At 47.9% G+C, this 24,201-nt stretch overlaps 1 protein-coding gene and 2 long non-coding RNA genes across 6 annotated transcripts in view; 2 read left to right on the forward strand and 1 right to left on the reverse strand.

Moving 5' to 3' along the window:
- Positions 1–214: 214 nt before the first annotated feature.
- CCL5 (C-C motif chemokine ligand 5) lies at positions 215–12,508 on the reverse strand. 4 transcript variants are annotated; one of them, XM_047833380.1, is made up of 4 exons: positions 12,406–12,508; positions 8,026–8,147; positions 5,733–5,844; positions 215–699 (listed from the first exon to the last, which is right to left on the reverse strand). In XM_047833380.1, exons 2-4 carry the CDS (start codon positions 8,072–8,074, stop codon positions 612–614), a joined length of 249 nt encoding a protein of 82 aa, XP_047689336.1. In that variant the 5' UTR covers positions 8,075–8,147; positions 12,406–12,508; the 3' UTR covers positions 215–611. The 4 variants fall into 4 exon arrangements, with proteins under 4 accessions (XP_047689336.1, XP_047689340.1, XP_047689337.1 ...); XM_047833384.1 differs by lacking the exon at positions 12,406–12,508 and adding an exon at positions 11,736–11,816; XM_047833381.1 differs by lacking the exon at positions 12,406–12,508 and adding an exon at positions 11,122–11,270.
- On the forward strand, positions 9,977–11,180 carry LOC125151885 (uncharacterized). Its single transcript, XR_007146974.1, has 3 exons — positions 9,977–10,053; positions 10,531–10,615; positions 11,097–11,180. It is a non-coding gene; the product is annotated as an uncharacterized LOC125151885 (long non-coding RNA).
- Positions 12,509–18,735: 6,227 nt separating the features above from the next.
- LOC125151884 (uncharacterized) overlaps positions 18,736–24,201 on the forward strand; it is a 30,080-nt gene continuing 24,614 nt past the window's right edge. Inside the window, exon 1 of the long non-coding RNA XR_007146973.1 lies at positions 18,736–18,859. This is a non-coding gene — a long non-coding RNA (uncharacterized LOC125151884). The remainder of the gene's footprint in view (positions 18,860–24,201) is intronic.

Genomic DNA, 24,201 nt, shown 5'->3' on the forward strand with positions numbered 1-24,201 from the left:
GGCACCCATGCGGTATCCCTGCTCAAAATGTTTAACCTGGATCTAATTATGAGGAAACGATCAGGCAGATCCAAACTATGAAATATTCTACAAAGATTTGATCTGAACTCCTAAGAAAGAAATACTTGAAGACAAAAAAAGTGTGTTAAAAGTCACTAAAAGACATGGCCACTAAATTCAGTGTCAAATATTGAAAATCAAACCAGGAGCCTGCTTGGTAACTGCGACGAGAATTTTAATGGAAAGCTGATTTCTCACATTTGCCAGTCAGCCCTTCGCAGCGAAGGGGCTGCGAGGGGAGATTTGGCCACAGGAAGCCCAGTCTTTCTCCCTTCTTTGCCTCCAGAGACATGCTGACTTCCTTTCTGATGGCAGAGCTGCAGCCTGAAGCTCAGAGCCAAGAGACTTTCTGCGCACAAGGCAGAGCCTCAGGAACTCTTGGAAGCTTTAGATGGAGGAGGCTTTTATAACTGCTGCTTAGTGGTGGAATATGCACCCTCCCAGGAGGGAGTGGGAGTAGGGATGGGTGGGGACTTTCCCAAGCTAGTCAGGACATAAACAAGAAGCAGCAGGAAACTTTGCACAAGTTCAGGTTCTAGGCGCCCTCCATCCTAGTTCATCTCCAAAGAGTTGATGTAGTCCCGCACCCATTTCTTCTGTGGGTTGGCACACACCTGGCGCTTCCTCCGGGTGACAAAGCTGTGGGAGAAGAGAACAGGATGAAACCTGGTCAGCACCCGGACAGCCAGGTTTGGGGATAATGGTACTGGGGTGGAGCATTCTTGAAGCTCCATGAGATTGGATTTGTAGCTTTTAAGGAAAGGATGTTTCCTCTTCTCTTGGGTCATATGGCTCCAAGCCAGAAGCAGATCTGTGTGCATTTTAACTCCCACACAAACATATGCAGCCTGGAGAGCTAAGGGGATATGGAGTCTGAGGGGTCCAGGGTTGAGCTGGTCAACCACTAGCCTTTTCTCTGAACTTCTTTGTCTCAGACCCTGTGCTGGGTGCTCTAGATGTAGAGCAAAGAGGTGTCTTCTAGGAACTGAGTGACGGTTGAGTAGGTGAGACATAAGAAGTGGTAAACATGTGATTTTTCTTTAGATAACAGTGTCTGGCACAGGGTAGATACTCAACAAATGAGTACATCTCCGCATGTGGGGGTGAATGAAAGGACATGAACCTGAGTCTGGATTTTACCACTTAACTTGGCAAATAACTTAAGGCCTCTGAATCTATTTGTTTACCTCTAAAATACATAGAGAGGGGCACCTGGGTGGCACAGTCAGTTAAGCGTCAGACTCTTGATACTGGCTCAGGTCATGATCTCACAGTTTATGAGATTGAACCCTGAGTTGGGTTCTGTGCTGATAGCGCAGAGCCTGCTTGGGATTCTCTCTCTCCCTCCCCGCCGCCAAATAAATAAATAAACTTAAAAATATATAAGTAGAGATAATTCCTACTTTGCACTGTTGTTGTGAAACTTAGTATGTGGGAGTTTTGGAATACCACACATGTATTATTATTGGAATGTTATGGGACCTCTTCTTTAGGATGGATCAGACCACCATGACACCAAAGGTCCTTGTACTGGGCATCGTGCTCACAGAGGTTGAAGGTCCCCAGATATTGCCAGTGTCAAAGCACTTCTACCAGTTAACTGGCCAGAATGCAGAGGCCTCTGAGAGCGAGAGGCCTTATCTCTACAGGTGTTGATAGCATGCGAGAGGCCTTATCTCTACAGGTGTTGACAGCATGCGTTGGAGGTATCAAAGCCTGTGGGGCTGGGGCTTGGTCCAGCTGCCTGTCTCATCTGTTTGCTGGGATACTGGTTCTATGGGGAGCAGGGGAGGGGTGCAGGGGTGGAAACCATGGCCTGGATAGCGGTGCTGTGCCAATTAACATGTTCCTTTTGGGCCAGCCCTGTCTACTTGGACCTTTCTCCAAACATTATGAGGCCAAATGTTTTCAAAGTGAAGGCTTAGGTTGTCTGGTGAGAACGAGGATTTCTTGGTTTCTTTTTAGGTTCTGTTCTGAATAGTGCTTGCTCTCAAGGAAGCTGCCTTTCCTTTTCTGAGACTCAGAGCCCCTTGACCATCTCTCTTCCTTCCGCTCTAGTGTGCAGAGGGAGGGGGTGGGGAGACAGAATATTGTGGGCTCTCGTGCCTCCTAGTGTTTGTTTTCTGATTTGGGTGCTGAGGGAGCCAGACCAAGACCCTGCCGTTGTTCAGCCAGAAGTCATACAGGAAATCCTGTAGACTTGCTATCCTCTGGCCTCAGCCCCCTTAGCCTGTGGCCAGGAAATCAAAAGGGCAGGAAACAAATATCTGGGGTGAGGGTTTGTTTCTCAGGCCTCCGTTTCCTCCTAAAGAATGTGAGACTGAAGAACAACTCCTCCTGGCCAACCTTCTCTCCCTGCCCCATTTTGGGGACCCCCTACTTGCCTGATTTCCCTCCTGCCTTTCTGCTTGTTCTCTTGGGAGCAACCACCTTCACCTGCCCCTTGAGAACAGGTGTTCTCAAAATTGCTGCCCTTTTCTGTGTGTGTGTTTAATGTTTTTATTTATTTTTGAGAGAGAGTGGGGGAGGGACAGAGAGAGAGGGAGACAGAGGATCTGAGGTGGGCTCTGTGCTGACAGTGGAGAGCCCAATGCAAGGCTCGAACTCACGAACTGTGAGCACATGACCTGAGCTGGCATCCGACACTTAACCGACTGAGCCACCCAGGTGCCCTGTTTTTTTTTTTTTTTTTTAATGTTTATTTATTTCGAGAGAGAGAGAGCAAACATGAGTAGGGGAGGGGCAGAGAGGGAGGGAGAGAGAGGGAATCCCAAAGCAGGCTCTGCACCATCATCACAGAGTCCAATATGGGGCCTGAACGCCACAAACCTTGAGATCATGATTTGAGTTGAAGTCAAGAGTCAGACGCTTAACCAACTGAGCCACCCTGGTGCCCCTCTATGTTTTTTCTGCCCCAAGTCGCTGGGCCTAGGGCTTAATGGATGTTTATTGAATGAGTTAGTGAACGAATTGCATTCACTCATCAAGTTTTACTTGTCACTTCTATGTATATAATCATATATTTGGAGGAGGAAGAGCAGTTAACACATATCAGGTACAACTGTGTGCCAGGGAATATTCTAATATCGTTTTTCATTTCATTATTCTCACTTTGACCCAGTGAGGGAAGAACTATTTCACTCCACTTTGCAGATGAAGAAATGGAGGCTCAGAGAGGTTAACTGATGGATGCAAGCTCCTGCAACTGCCTAGGGGCAGAGCTGGGACTCTAACAAAGACTGACTAGCTCTGGAGCCAGTGCTCACCAAGACTCTGCTATAGATTGCCACTCTAGTATCAAGAGACCCTTTCCTCCTATATAAAAAAATTCCGGGGTGACTGGGTGGCTCAGTCGGTTGAGTGTCCGACTTCAGCTCAGGTCATAATTTCAAGGTTCATGGGTTCAGGCCCCATGTGTCTCCATCTTTCTCTGCCCCTCCCCCACTTGCACTCTGTCTCTCTCTCTCAAAAATAAACATTTTTTAAAAATTAAAAAAAAAAAAAAGCCCTATCTCTAGCGCCAGCACTGTTTCCTAGCTCCCAACCCCCCTTCTCACACTCCGTGCTGGACATTGCCACAGGGTTTTTGTGCTGCCACCTTGGCTCTTTCCTCTTTAAACAGCTCTTCCTTGAGACTTCAGGGGGCTCCACATTTCTCCAGCCATCTGGGTCAAAACCTTCATGTCACCCTTAACCCCCCTGTCATCCTTGCTCCTGACCTTACATCACCTGGTGGGGCTTGGCAACTCGGCCCTTGTCTCCTTCCCTTCCCTTCATGTCCCGTTCAGCCTCAGTACCGCTCGTGTGGATGAGCATAACAACTTCTTATCTGGACCTGACTTTCCAGCTCACTTCACACTCGATCTGATGCTTTGGCGTAATTGTGCTGACACTCAAGGTCCCAGTGCTTTCCTACACAGGGATGCTGCGTCAACCAAAGGAGAGTCTTGGCGACATTCGCTCTGCCTAGTGTACCCAGTCCCTCAGGCTTTTCTCAAACAGCACCTTCTGCAGCAAACTTGTCCCTTCTTCCAACCCCAAGGTTGGATGTGCTCCTGCTCTCCTTTTGTAATGTTTTTATTCAGGGTTGCTCTAGTCATTTTGCATCTGTCTTTGCCTCAGATTAGACTGAGTCCCATGAGGGCAGCGATGGTGCTTTATTAATCTCTAGCTGCCCATAACAGGTGCTCAAAGAAGGATTGTTTTCTTTTGAAAAATATTTGCCTTCAGAAATAAAATTAGTAGTGCTAAATATTACCACTGACTTCAAAGGATCCACCAGAACTAAAGGCAATGCTGAATACCTATAGCTTTGCAAGTGTCCCAGGAGTTTTTGGATTAAAAACTTCACCGTTATATAGGAAAGTTCTTGATTGCCCCATTTGCATTCTTTAAGTCTCTATTATCTTAAATCTCTCTTTTTTTTACCTTATGTATTTATGTTGAGAGAGAGAGAGAGAAGGTACAAGTGGGGGAGGGGCAGAGAGAGAGGGAGAGAGAGAATCCCAAGCAGACTTTGCACGGTCAGCACAGAGCCTGACGTGGGGCTCAAACTTACGAACTGTGATATCATGACTGGAGCCGAAATCAAGAGTCAGACACTTAACTGACTGAGCCACCCAGGCGCCCCTCATCTTAAATTTCAAAAGCATCTATTGACCTTTCTATAGTAGAAAGAGGAGGCTCCAAAGACAGTCTCTATCCCTCACTTACTTAGCAACCTTGGGCAAGTCCCCAAACCTCCCTGGGTCTCAGTTTCATTGTCTGAAACATGGAGAAAATTATGCATACCTAACAGAGTTGTTACCATGAAATTGAGAGAGAACACACAAAGACATTTGATACACAGCAGGCACTTCTAGGTAGGCACTTCTAGGGATTAACTTCTAGCAGGCACTTCTAGGGATTAATTTTTTTAAATGTATTAGTTTTCATTTAAAGGAAAATCTCGCGGCGCCTGGGTGGCTCAGTCGGTTGAGCGTCTGACTTCAGCCCAGGTCATGATCTCGTGGTCCGTGAGTTCGAGCCCTGTGTCGGGCTCTGTGCTGACAGCTCGGAGCCTGGAGCCTGTTTCAGATTCTGTGTCTCCCTCTCTCTCTGACCCTGCCCTGTTCATGCTCTGTCTCTCTCTGTCTCAAAAATAAATAAACATTAAAAAAAATTTTTTTTAAAGTTAAAAAAAAGGAAAATCTCATGTCATTATTTCTTCACCAGCTGATAATTTTTTTTTAAATACACTCTAACTAGGATCCTGACCTAGATCCTCCTCCCTAGATCCTCTGAGGTTGTAGGTGGACTTGATTGGGTGTGAGATATTGGGGAATGTGGGGTTCTTAATTGGAGAGGGATGGCCACATTGATCTTTTCTCCACGCAGGAACATTGTAGATCACGTTAAAGTAAAAGTCACGTCTCTAAGGATCAGAGACCTGATCCAGGGCATCAGAGTGGGGAGGACCCCCTGGGGACCCCTTGTCTAATTCTGTGTGATAGCGGGGTGGGGGGTCTGAAGCCTCAGAGGGAGGAGCTATGGCTATTTGGGCAGCTGGAGGATGGGTGGGAGCGGATAGGGCATCCTCTTAGAGGGCTCCTGTGGGGGACTGGCTGTGGGACAAAAGGTGTCCCTTCCTCACCCCCCACTCCCCCCAGAGGGTCCACAGGGCTGAGACTCACACGACTGCTGGCATGGAACACTTGCTGCTGGTATAGAAATACTCCTGGAGGTGGGTGAGCGGCAGTGGGTGGGAGAGGTAGGCAAAGCAGCAGGGGGTGGTGTCCGAGGCATCTGGGAGGAGAAAGAAAGGAGACCCTTGTGTTCATTGCTGTTGCACATGGGGTATTGTGCTGGGTACGTTATCTTGGATAGACTTTTACCCTCCTTGGGCTGAAACTGAGGCTCGGAGAGCTACGGTCACTTGGCCATGGGCACATAGTAGCAGAGGGGGGATTCCAACAGAGAACTGAGAAGATCTCTGCAATCCCTTATCTAATCCTTGAGTCTTGCTTGGACCCCTCCCTCTGCACCATAACCCCCTGCCTTCAGTTCTGTGGACATGCTGGGCTTCCTCCTGGCTTGTCTTGGGAACTTTGCCTTATTCTTGCCCTCCTGGGATCCTCGATGGATTCACAAGTTGCTTTCTTTGAGAGCTACGGTGGGGTAGAGGGAGGTTTCCAAAACTCACACTTCATGGCTCAGCCTCAACCCCTAAGAGGGGCCTGAACATATGTATTGCATCCTAGGAGCTTCTGGCTGAGGCATGGTAAAAAGGGCTCTGAACAGAGAAGGAGGAGTTTTTCTTGGTCCGTTAATTCAGGATGACCCTGGAAAGGGTCAGTTGCCATTTCCCAGTAGAGTAGGAGTGTTTAAGGGCCAGGTAGAACTGGATTTGAACACCAGTTTCCCCACTTCCTAGCTGTGTGACCTCAGGCAAGTTACTTAACTCCTCTGGGCCTCTGTTTCCCCATCTGTAAGTCAAGCTCAGCCACTCAAATAGTAGCCTCAAATATTAAATGATGTGGTATATAGAACAATCAGCCTAATAATTGATCCGTACAAGATTTTTAAAAAATCCTCTCCGAAGTCCCACTTTTTCCATCTATGAAATGGGGACAATATGACTGTCCCAGGAAGGTTTTACTAATGCTTAGAAGTTTCTTAGAAACCCTGCTGGTGATAGGCATGAGTTAGCTGTGTTTTGAGGTCAGTTTAGGCTACCTCTGACTGCTTATACCTCTGGCATCAGTCCACACTCAGCACCCGAAGGTCTTGGATGTAGACCTTGAGGACAGAAAAGTTGAGCAGAGGGTCCCTGCCATGAAGTGGCTTAGAGATCTATCAGGGACAATAGATCCTTTACTGTGTAAAGCAGTATATAGGGATGTAAATCATAGGGTTCAGACAGCATAAATACTGCAGTTGAAAAGAGGGAAAAGTCTGGGCCAATCTGAAGGTCTGGCCCCCGGGGCTGCAGTGGTCAGGACTTGACTTACATGGGGATGCAGAGGCAGGAGCGCAGAAAGCGGCAGTGAGGAGGACTGCAAAGGCAGCTGTGGAGACCTTCATGGTTCCTTCTGGGTGGAGGCTGCGGGAGATCCACCTGCTGTCTCAGAATCCTCTGCAGGGATTCTCTGCAGCTCAGACTGGCCCTTTATAGTCAGGCCAGTAGAGGGGGCACCACCCCACGGGGAGTTTCCAAAACAGTAGCCACACACTGGTTGATATCATAAGTGAAATTGCACAAAACGGAAAAGAAAACTGAAATAGGCTCCGGAAATTTGAGGCTCGCTCTCTCTTCTCCTCACTGTCTCTGATCCAGAGTGAGCTCATCGGTTCCTCCAGAACCGCCCTCCAGGGCAAACCTCTATTTGCTGTCCAGAAGAGCTAGTATAGGCATTTGTGGTGGAAAACCTCTTTTTTGATGGCATCCTCAGCTTCCTCTTCTAGGGTAGGGATCCTCATCAGAGGTCAGGACGAGGGGTCAGAAGAGGGCAGTTAGGACGGATTTGAAACAACTGGGTGTTTATTTGGTTGCTTTCAAAGTTAATTGCTCTTGCATTACAGATCTGTATTTCCCCTCTCATCCATGGAAGGGTGTTATTTATAAAGTGCTTGATTGGGAAGGGGAGGGTTCTCTGACATATAGCCCCAAAGGAAGCTAGCCACTATTCTAAAGGCTTTACAGGTGTCAACTCATTTACTCTCATTGTGCCCATTTCCCCCATTTTACAGATGAAGACATTCATCTGTAAATTCTGGGATCCCATCTCGTTCCTAAGGTCTTCTTCGGTACAAAAGTTACAGAATTTGAAAGCTGCAGAGGACCCTAGGGATTATTTCTTCCATGTTCTTCAATTGCAGAGGGGAGGAGAAGTAACTTGCTAAGAACACACAGCCAATGAACGATGGGATCAGAACCTGGGTGCCCTGGTTCCTGCTTCAGTGCTCTGCCTACTCAGTACTGCTTACGTGAAAATCTTGGTGGTTGGAGGGGGGGGCATTCTTGAACTGAATCCATGAAGTGGTCTTGATTAGAGACAGGGTCCTTACTCCATTCCAAAGACTTGGGTAGAGTAAATCTTCATCAATTCCTAATTTGGATAATTCAGAATAGTGACAAGTTGACATCTGAATTATCTAAGAGAAAATTGTCTATAAACAATGACAAAAGCAAACACATTTTAAAAAAGTGTAACTTAAGAAATGCAACCTTCTAGAATGTTTTCTTGCTAGCTCTTGTGACATATGTAACTTGGTATCTGAGGGTGACTGAATCACCCAAAAGGGAACGACCTTACCTCGTTTTTTCCTCACAGTGACTTTGAGGAAGGGTGGTTATTCTCATTTTATAGAAGAGGTCATTAAGGTCCTCAAAGTCACATGGCTGATTAGTGGGATTGAACCTGGGTGCTTCTGATGACCAGACTCCAGTCTTTTCCACTGACTCATATCAGGCCACTAACAGTTACTGCATCCCAAGTTGGTGCCAGGTGCTACTCTAAGCTTGTCATAGGAAGCCTCTCCTTCCTTCCTCATGACTCATGAACTAGGTTATAATAGAAACACAGCTTTGAAAAATGTGGCCATCTCATTTATTTTTTTTTATTTTTTTTTTATTTTTTATTTTTTAATATATGAAATTTATTGACAAATTGGTTTCCATACAACACCCAGTGCTCATCCCAAAAGGTGCCCTCCTCAATACCCATCACCCACCCTCTCCTCCCTCCCACCCCCCATCAACCCTCAGTTTGTTCTCAGTTTTTAACAGTCTCTTATGCTTTGGCTCTCTCCCACTCTAACCTCTTTTTTTTTTTTTTTCCTTCCCCTCCCCCATGGGTTCCTGTTAAGTTTCTCAGGATCCACATAAGAGTGAAACCATATGGTATCTGTCTTTCTCTGTATGGCTTATTTCACTTAGCATCACACTCTCCAGTTCCATCCACGTTGCTACAAAAGGCCATATTTCATTTTTTCTCATTGTGTGGCCATCTCATTTAAAGAAACCCATTGCAAGTACTTTGGAAACATTCATCTATCTACATACAAATGGTCTGCCTGTTTGTTTGTTTTTTTTAATTTTTTTAACGTTTATTTATTTTTGAGACAGAGAGAGACAGAGCATGGACAGGGAGGAGCAGAGAGAGAGGGAGACACAGAATGTGAAACAGGCTCCAGGCTCTGAGCTGTCAGCACAGAGCCCGACGCAGGGCTCGAACTCACGGACCGTGAGATCATGACCTGAGCCAAAGTCGGACGCTTAACCGACCAAGCCACCCAGGCGCCCCTAGTCTGCCTGTTTTAATTGTTCCCCTCACATAGTTCCCTTAGTTACCAAACATGTGGGGGGGGGGGTGCTGTGTAGCCTGGTGGCCAAGAGCAGGGGCTTTGATATTTTTCCCATTTTTTAGACAGTCTTTGGCAAATTACGTTATCTCTCTGGTTTTAGTTTCCTCATCTATAAACCAGGGAGGATAATTATGGTCCCTTCCACAGCTGTTGAGACAGTTAAGTTCCCATAAATGTGCTCATGCTTGTAAAGCTCTTAGTACAATGCCTGACACATTAAGTACTTAATAACATTAGCTATTATTATCAGGTTATTATTAAGAGTAAGAAAATGGCAGTCCCTTTGGGATATTCTATACTTTAGGCTTTTTAAAGTGTAGACCAGGCTCCCAAGTGATATGATTAGTGAGCTTTATCACAGAAACTGTGTATTTTGAAGCAGATGGGTCAATGGAGGCTTAGAGAGGTTAAGTGACGTGCTTAAGGTCACATAGTCTGAAGTGGTAGAACTCGACATTGAACCCAAGTCTTAGACTTTCTATCACACTGCACTATTTCTAGTGAAATCCTAAAACTTCTGCTAAGGTTCAGTTTTTCCATGTGAGTTCCATTTCTGTTTCCTTTTTCTGATCTCAGTTTCCCTCTTTGAGGAAGAAAGCAAAGTATTTTCCTGGATACCAAATATGCTGAGTTGGGACACTAGCTGAGGTAAAAAGTGAGGGGAAACCAGAGATGGACTAATATGATCCTCATCTTTATATCCTGATGACCCTTTCTGGTTGTGTGTGTGCGCGCGCGCGCGTGTGTGTGTGTGTGTGTGTGTGTGTGTAAAAGGTAGTGGGAATGGGTGGGTGGGTGGGTAGGGTGTTGTGTTGCTGAGCAGGAATAGGCAATGTGTGTGTCAGGAGTATGTTTCTTTCCTTTTGGTGGTTCCAGTGGATTGTGGGGACCAGAGAGGGGGAAGACCTTAATTACAATTCTATTTCTACCCCTCACTACCTCCTGTGCAAAATCACATCTGGACTCATGGAATCAGTATATTCTTTGGTTCTGAGGTACTGACTCCATGAGGAAATCAAAGTGCCTACGGAAAGTAAATGGTGTGGTACCTGGTGCAGGGTGCGTATTCAATGAATGGCAACTATCCTTATGATTCACCCAGTATTTTATGTTCCTGAAAACTAGGGACGCCTGTCTGTGTAACCCACACACGGGTGGTTGAGAGGATCAAGGAGAGTAATGACTGTGGACGTGCTTAGGAGACTGTAAGGTGAGATACAAACATCACGAAGCCCTCTCTGCCCTTCCCCCACCTTCCGCCGGTATGTCTGGTCTACACCTGCTCAGTCAGTCCTTCACCTGTAAACTGTTCCTGTGAACTGCTGTGAGCCAGGCACTGTTGTAGATGCTGCAGACAGCATGGTGAGCAAGTCAAACACCTGCCCTCTGGAGTGTGTGTGTGTGTGTGTGTGTCTGTGTGTGTGAAAATAACAAGTAAAAATATCCTCCTTTATTGTAAGTCACCTTGGCACTGGTCTTTTCTTAACTCCCTGGACATAGTAACATCTTATGATTTTTGATTTCTAGTCATTTTTTGTATTCTCCCCCTGCTTTCCACCAAACTCTAGGACGTGATAGACGCTGAATTCATGCTGGTTTAGTCTTAATAACTTCTTGTAGCATCTTAAGTGAGTACCTGTGCTCTTTAGAGTCGGATTGCTAGATTCACACACAGTGCTATTGCTAATCAGGGCCGACCTCGAGCAGATTGCTTACCTTCTCTGGGCCTCAGTTTCTTCATGTGTGAAGTGAAAGATTGGTTCCAACCTGTGTTGGGCGGTGGAGCCCTTTAAGAATCTGGTGAGTGGGGCGCCGGGGTGGCTCAGTCGGTTAAGTGTCGACTTCAGCTCAGGTCATGATCTCATGGTTCATGGGTTGGAGCCCTGCCTCAGGCTCTGTGCTGACGGCTCAGAGCCCGGAGCCTGCTTCGTATTCTGTCTCCCTCTCTCTCTGCCCCTCCCCCACTCGTGTGAATGTGTGTGTGTGTATGTGTGCTCTCTCTCTCTCTCAAAAATGAATAAACATAAACATTAGGGGCGCCTGGGTGGCTCAGTCGGTTGTGTCCGACTTCAGCTCAGGTCATGATCTCATGGTTCATGGGTTTGAGCCCCGCATCGGGCTCTGTGCTGACAGCTCAGAGCCTGGAGTCTGCTTTGGATTCTGTCTCCCTCCCTCTCTCTGCCCCTCCCCAGCCCACGCTCTGTCTCTCTCCTAAAAATAAACAAACATTAAAAAAAAATGAATCAACATTTAAAAAAATGTTCAAAGAATCTGGTGAGAGCTGTGAATGCTTTCCATAAACATGTGGAGGCCTACGCAGACACACACACCTGATTTTGCATGAATGAGGTTCACAGACCCAGCAGGCTCATTGACGGGGCTCTCGAGTCCATGGAGCTGGTTGTCATCAGCCCCCACTCCTCCTGCATGTGAGCACATTCCTCGCTACAGCTAGACAGACACACGCTGTCTTCCGCCTAGCAAGCCCTCCCTCCCCCTCCTGGCCCAGTCTCCCTTTTCCTCTTTCATTCCCTCTTTCCCTGAGCTCAGCTGGCTGCTTGCCCAGCTTCACACGGTGACGGTGACGTTAGGAAACCAAAGGCAGGCAAAGAAAGTGAAACCTCATTCCCTCTGGATTCCAAAGTTTTTCTCAGACCTGGAATTCCCCTCACAACACAACCATGTGTCGGGGGGGGGGGGGCGCGGGGGGGCAGGCGCAGCTCTGGTTTTTCTAGCTGCTTTAAAAAAAAAAAATGTCCAAAGCAGGGAATCCCAGGGAAGCCTGAGGCCAAGTCATTTCCTTTGATTATTTCCATCTGCAAATTGGAGAGTTGCTCCCTGGCTGCATCCCTCCTGTGTCCTTGTTTACAAATACAAATCCCAGTTTCCTCACAGGAGCCAGGTAGCTGCTCCCTCAGCCCTGTCTCCACAGGGCGCTTCCTGGGGGAGCTGCTCCGGCAGTGCTGTTGGAGGGTCTGTAGGGCAACACGGAGGACTTACCCAGCTGCAGGTTGGATTCCAGCCCCTATCCAGGACTCTTTCTGCTGCACCTTGCCCTTGCTTTGGGTCTGGCTCTGGTTGGTTCTGTGTGATTCTATTCTACGCCTCCCCCCCTCTCCCCGTCACCTCCTGTGCATTTCACCAGGTCAGGGGTACTAACCGTGACAACTGTTTTATAGTTTCAACCACATTCAGGCTGGAGGGCTGCAGCTTGGCCTCCCCCCGTGCTTCTCACCTCCACCACACAGAACAGTGTCTGTGTGCACCCGCTTGTTTTCCGTGAGCCGGAGACCGAGTGTGGTGTGATCGTTGATGTGCTCATCGCCTCAGGTCACTGGAGGAGCCCACCGCAAGATGCCTCGGGGATGGGGCAGCCCGGGGAGTGGGGCCCAGGGAGAAACATTGGTTCTTACAGAGTTGCTGAGTGACAGGTGATCTCAGGTCCTACTCCTCCTGATGCTTTCAAGTCGGCTTTTTGTTTTTGTCTTCCTCTGCTCGTTTGTCAGAAGCGGCCACTTTCTTTGCGCCTACTCCCAGAGTATAACTGCCCCCTCTTTTCCACTGTCCCCACCTCCAGGGGAAAGCCTGGTGGAGAAGGACAAACCTGGGGTAGAAGTCAGACAGATCACCTCCTCTCTGTATGGCTTTGGACAAGCTATTAACTGCTCTACAACCTTGGTTTCCTCTCTGGAAGTGGGGCAAAGAATGCCCAGCTCCAGGGACACCTCAGAGGATTAAACGTGCCAATCAGTAAACTGTCCAGCACCGTTCCTGGTACAAGAAGAACGGGGGTAACCGTTCCTTCTGTTTCTTCCTCCAAATGTCCAGTCTCCAGTGCTTCTCCCCTCCACGTCTCCCCCTCCCAGTAGGGGTGTTCAGCTCAGTTCAGCGTTAAGGGACATGGGGGTGGGTGAGGGGGAGTTGACGGTGTTTTCCATTAGTCATTAGGCACCGTGCTGGACACTGTAGGCATTATTTCACTTATTAGGAAGAAAACGTGTAGAAAACGGTGATGACTCAGGCCTGCCCTAAGCTTTCCCACCTTCTGTGCATTGGACTTCAGAGACTTCGCCTCCACAGTCTGTCCCTCACTGGAACTCTTTCTTGCGCCGGGCTTGGCTGTGGAGTGAGATACGCCCCACTCCCCTCCTTTTCCCTTGCTGGCTGTGTCCGCAGCCATCATGCAGACCCTTTGTTCAAAGAGTGTCACAGACAGGCTTACAAAGGAAGTGACACAAGTTTCAGAATCTTACAGGACTCTTGTGGTTGTGGTCTGAATTCTGCCCCTTTTTTGAGCTGGCCTTGGGAAGCCCCTTCTTGCCTGCTGCATCCATTCTCAGGGATGGGGGTCCCCAGTCTCTTGCTTCTCCTGTGTGCCACTTCCCCCAGTCCCTGACCGGCCCCCCTCAGAACAGATGCCTGCAGAACATTCAGGTTACTATACGGACCTGAGAACTTCCTGAGGCATTGGCATTTTTGAGGACCTCCAGCCTGGGTGAGGAAGTTCCCTTGGGGAATTTCCTTGAAATGGAATTTGGAAATTCTGCACCTTAGTCATTCCTTGTAGAAGCAGTTTTCAGCAGTGAAAACAGAAGGGACTGGGAATTAGGACCTTGAGTGTTAGTCCTAGCTCACTTGAAACCTAGTGAGATTTTTGGGAATCATTTGCCCTTTGTGGGCCTCAGTTTCCTCATGTAGGAAATGGAAGACTTTCTCAGTTAAAAGATACAAGGCTAAAGGAATTCTAGTGTACCGGAGGAGATTTGGGGGTGGGTGTCCTGTTGCCCCTAATTCATTTCACATCACTCCTCTCGCAGTGAAGCTGAAGGGTTATCGTGCCTTCTCTCCCTCCCATTCTTCCAAGGCCCGGTACTCAATACTTAGTTCATAAAGTCCTTCCTGAGGCAGAGCTGCATTTATCCACTTCTGTTCCACCCTACCGTTCCTCCACCATCCATCTGTTGTTCATCCACTCATTCATCTTGGTGTCTGTGCAATTTAAGATTCATTGTTTATAAATACAGAAAACAACTTTGACTAATGTAAGCAGGAAGGTAATATACTGGGGGGGAAGTTGAGTAGCTTGTGGAGTGGATAAGACATTGGAGAACCTGACTTGGAACAAGAGTGGTAAGAAACCAGAGAAGCTCTGGGTGTTGGGGCAGCAGGTAATACCTGCCAGTCTCATCAGGGTACCACTGTTGAAATCATCGTACTCCAGCCATTCTTCCTACCCACTTCTCAACCTACTAAGGATTCACAGTCCTGGGGAGGCAGATGACCAGCCAGGCTTGTGTCATTTGCTTGCTTTTTGGCTGGGGGAGGATAGGGCACCTGGTCTTCAGTATCATTGAGACTGTATACCGTGGGGGAGAAGCAGTTCTGCTAAAGGTGATATTTGGAAGGCGTAATGGATGCTGTGTAGAAAAATTAAAACATAAAACAAATAATCAAAGAAACAAACTAAACCAATACTCCATCTACCCACTCACCCATCTATTCACCCATCCATCTACTCATCCATCCACCTACCTATCCATCACTCTTCTCCCATCTCCCCATCCATCCACCCATCCATCCTTTCAGCCACCTTTATTGAGCATTCCCGAGGTCATGCCAGGCACTTAGATATACTACAAAGCCACCCATCTGAAACACCCCAAGAGTCTCCTTAAAAAGACTTCTCTGTGGAGCTGAAACAAAGCTAAGGATCTAGGGAAAGGAATTTATGTATATCCATGTATCACAGGGTCCCAAACAACATTGCTAGGGACAGGGTGACTCAGTCTAGATGTGGGCAGATAAGGGATGGTTTTTGTGGGTGCCTCATCCTGCCAGGAGATTGCTTATCATGGGGGCAGAACAGACTGTGGCCAGATTAGACACCAGAGAACCTGGATCAACCTCTAGTCTCTGCTCCTCTGGAGCAGTGGGCAAGTCATACCTCCTTTTCCTTATCTATGAAGTGGGAGGAATTAATGTAAGAGTCCCTACCTTGCCTAACTCAGAGCACTGCTGTGGAGGTAAAATGAATTAATGGATGCGAAAGGACTTTCTAAGTACAAAGACAGAGAACGGTTTTCACCATGCTTGCTTCTATTTCCAGAGTGGCTGATGATAACACCCACGGCTCATGTGTTATCTTCACTGTGTTCATGCCCTCACTGTCCACCACCAAGCGGTAGCCATGGAGAGGGTCTGTTGAGTTTTTCAGTTCCTTAGGCTGGTGGATGAATGTCCACCCCAGAGAAGTGGAAGATCAAGGCTCCATGGGCCCCAAGTAGGCTGGAAAGAGCAGCTGGTGAGTGTGTATGTGTGGGAACAGGTCCTGGTTTCCTGTGGGTGGGAATGAAATGACAAGTGGAAGCCCAAACCATGTGGGTGGCCCAATTATTTTCGGCTCACAATAGGAAGGAGCTGGGTTCTCCAAGTGTGGCGGAGTCAGTGCAGGAGGCTACAGCTGAAACCAGAGGGTGAAGCATGCATGGTCTGAGGGAATTGGCTCCAGACTGACAGGGTTCCAGGCCGTGACCCTGGGTGAGGCATGTCAGCTCTCTGAGCCTGTTTTCTCATCTGTGAAATGGGTGGCTTGCCCGCAGGGAGCTGCCTGTTGGGCGGGCCTGCCTGTCTGCCCCTCAGCCAATCTCTTCCAGCTAAAGACCTTTCCTCATTTGAAAAGCACTCCCTGTGCTGCCTTTCATTGGCGCTGGATGACACGTTGCTGCAACCTCAATGGAGGGAGGGCAGTTTGGCAAAATCTATTAAAAACCCAAAAACACATATTGTATTTAATAAGCCCTAGCAATCCTACATCTAGGAATTTATCTTACACATATACTCACATGTTTAAGGGACTGATTAAGTAATCCTGGCACTTCCATATAATGGAGTATCAGGCAGCTACTAAAAAGAGTGAAGCTGGTCCCTACATGCAGCTATGGAATGATCTGTAAGATACACTAAGAAGCAAGGGACAGAATGGCTTGTGTAGTGTGTTACACATATAAAAAAAAAATAGAGTCAACTATGCTTATAAATGCATAGATTCTCTTTTGAAGGCTCCTAAGAAATTGGTAACAGTTACTTTCCTTCCTGGCTAGGAAGGGTAGTGGGAGGAGGGACAGGAGTAGGAGGGAGACCTTATTTTCATTGTATATTTTTTTGTATCTTTAGAATTTTATATCACGTTCATTTCTGATGTATTTATAGAGAGTCATCTGGCAGGCTGTGCCCAGATGTCTGGGGGAGAATTACCATGGAGTGTCCTTTCCAGTCTTAGTCTCTTTTATCCCTCAGTCCAGTGAGAGAACCAGTCCGTGGGGTTCTCTGAGATGGGTTGACTCCCCCAGGGGCTCATCTTGGCACCTCCCTTACCCCACCCCTAATGACACCCCTCACCCCATCAGGGAAGTGGGTTTTAGAATCACATTTTGACACTTAGGTGCCTTCCCCAAAGAAGAGTGACATTTGATCATTATCTCCTCTGACAGAGGGTGTTTCATAGTGGAAACTCACGAGCCTTGGAGTTGCTCAAGCTTCGGTCCAAATTCCAGCTTCTGCTGCTTACACTGTGAAAGCTCAAGAGATTGCCACGATCTTGCTAGATGGTTCCCTCCTCTGCTACTGAACTCAAGGTGGGGCAGGGGGCACCACGAGATGAAGTCATTGTATACAATGTCTGGCACGTTATGAGTGCTCAGGAAATGGTAGCAGTTGTGTCTCACTGTCACTGAGGTCATTTCAGCCAGCTGGGCCCCTTACCATGAAGGAGGGAAGAAATAGTAGTGATTGGAACCGCACCCAGCTGGGCAAACACTGATGGCCCCTCTGGGCTTGGCCCCTTGCCCAGTAATGGTGGAAAAGGCACCGTGCCAGGGGTGCCTGTCAATCAGATGGTCTGGGAGGGCCTCAAGTTTGCAGTTAGAGAGAGAGAGAGAGAGAGAGAGAGAAAGAGAGAGAGAACCTCTCTGCAGGTCTGGGGTCTGGAGACAGTGAGGGTAGCCCCAAGGTGACTGTTTTGCAGGATGGATTTGGCACTGGGGTTCTCTGTGGAGGCTCTCTTGTCAGAGAAGGGGCTGACTTGGGGAGGAACAAAGGTCCTGGAGGATGGGATCTGGGACCAGTAGGGACCCTGGAAGCAGGGGTTCTTATCTTCTGTCTCCAGAGATGACCTGACAGTGTGGGGATCGTTCTCTCCTGCCACATAGGAGTTGTCCGAGAAATGGATTCACCTCCTAGCTGTGGAAACACAGTTCCTTCTCCCAGGATGAGCAGTGGTGAGGAGCTGAATTCTCGCCTGGTTGTTGATTCACTCAGCGACTGTTATTGAACTTTGCTAGGCCTTGGTTTCCTTGTTTGTGAAATGGGGATAATAATATTACCCACTTCACTGTGAGGATTCAAAGAAACATGTGAGGTGTCACCAACAATGCTGTTTTAGTAGAGCTGGCTGGTCTAAAATGAGGGCAAAAATCTTAGTGAGGGAATGACTCTTTGGCTTCGGGGAAAGAATGTTCAGATGCATGTTTCATTATAAAAGGAGAGATGTGGGAGACCCCCTACTTCACCCCACCCTCCCCTGCATTGCTTAGAGAGGGCTAAATTGTTCTGCACAAGAAGGAAATAGGATTGGGAGTTGCTCCTGGTCAGTGTGAGAGCCGTTGTGGGGTTTTGAGGGAGAAGAGGGGAGATGTGCAGGGCCCCAGCCTTGGGAAGAAAAATCAGGCCAGAGGGAGATGAAGTCTTTCTGGCAGGGAATGGCCAAGGAATTTTAAGGCAGGGATCTTTATGGCTAATATCCTAGTTCAAATTCTCACCTAAATTATTCTGTGCTACATTCATGCTACATCATATTCTGAACCCATCCTATTTCCAAATGTCCAGTAAACATCTTTTGATATCCAATAGCTTTACATCAGTGCTGTTCTGGGAGAATGAAGGAACGAGGGCGCCGGCCCATGTAGGGAGAAACAGCAGGTGAGGAAATGGAGGGTCAGTGGAGGTGGAAGTTGGAGAAAGGGGTGCCAGGTTAGAACATGAGACTTCGGTTCTCCTTGGAGCGTGGATGGGGTCTGACTCATGACTGCTTGCAGCATCTGAGGTGGGGGATGGAACAAACGTTTCTGATATTCTGGTGAGGCTCCGGATGGTCCCATAGTAGAGGCTGCCAAATGGATGCTTAAAGAAGGTGGAGGACATGCTGGGATGCAGGCACATGTGGGCTAGATGGGGCCAAGGCAGCAAGGGAGGAGCCACGGGCCCTGCCACACCCAGAGAACAGACCACAGGTTCCCCCAGCTGTGGCACTGTGGCAGTCAGGAGGGCTCAGGGGCAAGGCAACACGAGCCATACCTCAGAACAACATCAACTGAAGCCGGCAGGACGGGAACCACGTTCCTCACCCTCAGCCAGGGACACGAGGCAGCTTAAGTGCACCCTGAAGCCATCTTGGGAGGTAAGCAACAGCTCCGGTGAGAAGTCTGCTACTCCACACTGGCTGTGAATATTTCCCTGAAGTGCCACTGCTTTATTCCAGGGGAGATGGTTTCCCTTAATTGTCATTGTTGGTTTCGTCCACCATTCCAGTGTGATCATTTACTGAAAATAAAGAGAACAGCTTTTTCAGTGTCTGTAAGTTGTAACCCGCACATTTTGACACGGCCACGTGATTGATGCTGAAGAAGCACCCCCTGCCGCCACATAGACCCACACCGCCCAGCGAGAAACCACCCTTTTTTTTTTTTTTTTTTTACAGGCTCTGGCTGCTTTCTAGCCTCAGCACTGCAGACATTCAGACCACTAGGGTCTCTCTTCAAAGCCCCAGTTAACACTTCTGAAAACAAGGGGGACTCTCCTTTTTGTGTCCTGCAGCTGTCCTTAGGTTGCCTCAAACCCCTTGAGGAGACTTGATTTCCCCCCAGGGACCAGGCAGGAAATACTCAGAAAGTAGGGTGTGGAACTGTTTTCTCAAGAAGAGAAAGAAGAGAAATGGCAAACACGGAGGCTGAGGCTGAGGCTGAGTCGCAGTGAGGAAGGGCTGGAGCCCGGCGTTTGCTCTTTATTGTTCTGTAGTACTGGTCCTTCTATACCTCTGGTAAGTGGGCATAATATTAGATGATTCTTCCCACAAGGCTCTTTGGGAGGTTTAAGTGAGTTGACAAAGAATTTAACAGTGCCCCGCACACTGGAAGCACTCCATACAACTATTGTGATTATTTTGATTATTCCCTCCCACCTTTTTCTTTTGGTCCATTCTTTTCCCCTCTGCCCTCCACTTTCTCTATGAGTGCCGTTTTCTATGAGTGCTGTTTGTGAGGAAATGGGAACTCTCCAGTTGGAAGTGAGGGGCTTGCATATGGAGGTAGAGAGCCTCGTGAGTAACACATCAGGGGCAGCCAAGTCAAAGCATCGTGGACTTTCTACCTCCCTCACCTCCTCTGCTCCTTGAAAACCAGCTCGACCTGTCTGATCCCGGGAAGATGGCTTAACTTTTCTGAGCCTGTTTCCTTGTGGGTATTATGGGGATGGTTCTGTACTACAAACTGTGGCTGGGATAATTAATTGGCAAGCTCTGTGTAACGGGCCCTGCAGAATGCCTGGACATGGCAAGCGCTCAATACGTGTAGCTGCTTCAGCTAAAATCAGTATTGAAGCTTGACTGGTCAGGCCAGCAGCCTGGGAGTCACTCTTGACTTTTCTTTCTCTTGCACCTTTCTTAGGTTAGGATTCCCCAGAAGTGACCATGAAATAAGGGTTTTAGTGCACGTAGTTTATTGGGAGGTGATCCCAGGAAGTTCCAGTAGGAAAAGTGATAGCCAGGGAGGACTCTCAGGCAGAGCGGCACGTGCTTGCAATAGAGGGGTTGGCCAGGTGTTGCATGGCCTATATTAAAAAAGATGAGCTGCACCAGTAAGATTCCTCTGTTGGGGCCTTGGCAGTCAGGAATCAGAGAGACTGGGCAGTGGGGGGCATGGTACCCCTAGAAGCTGATCCCGGAGTGTAGATTCTAGAAAGATAGCCCACAGGGCCCACAGGGAGGGCTGGGTCAGGCACGGACAGGTCCCATCTGGGGGCCTGGACTCAGACACAGATTTGGATTCTGGCTTGTTCACTTGCTAGTTGTGTGAGCCAGAGCAAGTTGCTTATACTGCCTGAACTCTGCGTGGTTTCCTCATATGGCTGTAAGATGCACCTGGCCTGCAAGGTGGAAAGTAGGATCAAGGTGGCATGTGTAGAGTGCCACTGATACATAAAATATAGCCAGTAGGTGTTTTTCCCCTTTTCATTTCTATCTGCCCCCACCTCTTGCTGCTTGGAGCTGGACAGTGACAGGGTTGCAGGGTCAGAAATGAGTTTGGGAACAGATGTTCCTCAGGAAGTGACAGGGAGAACTCCAGCTAGAAAAGGGGAAGCGGAAGCCCTTTCATGACTCAGAACTTCCACTTTCAGGGTCCAAGGCAGGGTTGAGAGGAGAGTTTCCTGCCGTTGTGAGCTGTAGGCAGACAAGCCCAGAGTTTGTCACTCAGTGGGGGATTTCTGGAGAGGAAAATTCCCCCCAAGAGGCTGGCAGGGAGTCTGATCTGCAAGTAGGTGAGAAAGGAGGGGGTGGGCACTCTACCAGTCCTACAGCTACAGACTGCCTGCTGAGCCCAGGAAGGAGGCGGCTAGAGGTCCCACTCTGGTTCAGCCTCAGGATTGTGTGTGGGATGTCTGTGGTCAGACCAGAGTCACAGGGAAGCCACAGTGGGAACACCCTCAAGCTGACTCCTGCCTCTTTCATAGGTTTCCATGCCAGGGACACGGGGTAAGAAAAACATAATGATGATTATGCAAGTAAAACACTAACATAGAAAAGATACACATCATTATAACAGATTCGATTAATGCAGAAGTACCCAGAGTTGTAGCTGGAATCTTCTAAGTCTACAAAGTCAGGTTTATAGGAAAGAAAACTTTGCTCCTATAACTTAATTTGATGTGTTTGCATCCTGCCCTTCTGATGGTCTGATGGGAAACTTTAACCTCAGCCTTTCTGGGGTGTGCCTGGGTGTTTGGAGGGCCCCTATGATGATCTGTCCCCACAGGTTACTGCTGAGCCTTCCTACCTGGGGTTACTATGGCCTATGGGTCTGATGACATTCTGAGAGTTTGGGGTCACACTTGAGGACATGGAGACCTTCCCCAGGGCTGCTTTGCCCCACCTGCCTGGACATTGTCCACAGCTCTTTGTTTGGGGTCTCCCTGCTCCCTGGCCATCCTGCTGGGATACCTGCCTCTCTCCAAACCAAACCAGGACTCTCTGGCTTGGAAGAAATCCACACTCCTTACTAAGTCTGGTGAAGACATTAAAAAAGATTACTTTGAATCCTCTTTGTCCTTTCTGTAGAGGACTTAGGCTTTTAGAACACACAAGGCAAAGAGACTCATAGTTTTAGTCACTGCCCTATGTCATGTCTCCCCTGAGACAGGTGGAGGAACTGCGTGGTGTAGATCATCTGTCTGAATGACAAAAGGGAAGAGGTGATAAAAATAGGAAAATACCTGAAAAATGTCCAACCAGAGAATGAAACTTGGAAGGCTGTCTTCCAGCAGCCCTCCCTTATCCAGAGGAAATGTCTGTGAGTAGTTTGATCTGCATTTCTGCGCATGCGTATTTGGTAATCAGAATTAGTCTCTCGGAGTGCAATGCCCTCTATGTAGACCTAGTGGTATTTCTCTACCTCCTCCCCAGTGCCCGCCCATGATACCCTTTAAAAAATGCCATGTTAGGGGGGCCCGTGGGTGGCTCATTTGGTTAAGCGTTTGACTTTGGCTCAGGTCACAATCTCATGGTTTGTGGGTTCAAGCCCCACATTGGGCTCTGTGCTGACAGCTCAGAACCTGAAGCCTGCTTCAGATTCTGTGTCTCCCTCTCTCTCTACCCCTCCCCCACTTGCGCTCTGTCTCTGTCTCTCTCAAAAATAAAACATTAAAAAAATTTTTTTAAATCCATGCTAGGGAGCAGTAGAGTATAGCCCAATAGTCAGGTCTGGTTGCATCAGCTCCTTCTGCACAATCATGGCTTTTTCCTGATAGATACATTGTTTTCAAAGGAGCAGCATAAAATTGCTGTCTCTGCTTTGCCAATGCTCTCAGTCTTCCAAACCTAAAGTCCTTATTTAAACAACAACAACAACAACAACAACAACAACAACTATTGAGGGATAACTTCTATAAAGTGTACACAACTTATAGCTTGATGGGTTTTTAACAAACATGTATATCCTCACGTAGCTATCACCCAGATGCAGATAAAGAACATGTTTGGCTCCCCAGAAGTTTTCTTCATGTTCTCTTGTGAATATCCTCCAAAGGTAACCACTGTCTGACCTCTAGGACTGTCCTGACTATCCCTGAACTTCATATAAATGGACATATATAGTATGTGCTCTTACAGGTATGACTCTTTTGCTCCAAATCATGTCTGTGCAATTCACTCACACTGTGTTTACTGGTGGTTTGCTCTTTTTCATTGCTGTGTAATATTCCACCACATGGGCTACACCACAGTTACTAAAGCTGAACGCAAGCTTCTTTGATTTCAAGTTTCCCTTCCAGTCTGTGCTGAAGACAAAACTTCACAACACAGTTTGTTTGACTTGAGCCCTGCTCTCTGCTCCTCTGCTCACTCTTCTGGGAGTGAAAGGGGCAGGGTTTCCAGTTTCTCTACCTGGCTACATTAGACATTTCTCCTTCTGAGGAGGTGTTCATTGGCTCTGCCTTCTTTCCTGAGGCTATCTAACAAGGGGCAGGTTTACTGGGGAGGAGCTGTAGCAAGGTAAGCACTGCTGCGGAGTTTCTTTGGGACTCCTGATTGGTCAAGGAGGTTGGAGAGAGAGGATCTGGAGGAAATCTTGGGAGGGGCTCTGGACTTTCACAGTGCTGTGGTATTGGGGTTATACCAAGTTTAATCAGATCTTCTAAGGGCTGGGGTCTTGGTTATATATAAGGATACCCGAAGACAGGAGTCCCCCTGGTTCTTAGCTCAGTTCAAAGCAGGGCAAGCTGGATTCACTTGGAAAGGACATGGAAAGGACTAGTAGGGGAAGCAGGCCTGGGCTGCTGGACTGGAGAATAGGATTTCACTTGGGAGGTCCCTGTCCCTAGGAGGCCCTAGCCAGAGGGTACCTGACAGGCTGGGTGGCCTTCTGGGGACATTAGGGAGCTTCTGACGGTCCTAGAGCGGCAGACAACTATTTCTGGACCCCATTTACCAGTGGGACATACCCTACTGATACCTTCTAGAAGATACTGGGGAGGGAGGAGTTTGTCTGCAGAGGCTGGGATAACTGGACTGTGGTGGGTATGGATACCTCTCCTCTCCAAAACTTTCTGCTTCTAGGCTTCTTCATTCAAGTGTCCAATTCAAGCCTGACCTCTCCAGGCAGTCCCCCACAATCCATACGTACTCTTACCTATTTTTCAAAACTTTCCTTTTCTCAGGATGGTATGAATGAACAACACAGCAAATGTATTAGCTTCCTAAACTTGCTTATATTTCAAAACTGAATGATTGGCCCCAAAATTGAAGCACCAATAGATGGATGACTGGTACATGACAAGTTGATATGACCCTGGTGAGGGATGGGTGGGAGGGCTCCTTATCATGACCACAGTTTCTTGATAACCGCCCCCCCCCCACATTCTCCCACGCAATCCCCCTGTAGCCCAGATTACATGATGACACTTTAGCCTAGGTCACTATTTGCCTGAGTAAATGACTTAGCCTTGTCAATCCCAACTCAGCCTTTTCTCTGA

Source organism: Prionailurus viverrinus, chromosome E1, assembly GCF_022837055.1.
Source record: "Prionailurus viverrinus isolate Anna chromosome E1, UM_Priviv_1.0, whole genome shotgun sequence".
Classification (NCBI taxonomy): domain Eukaryota; kingdom Metazoa; phylum Chordata; class Mammalia; order Carnivora; family Felidae; genus Prionailurus; species Prionailurus viverrinus.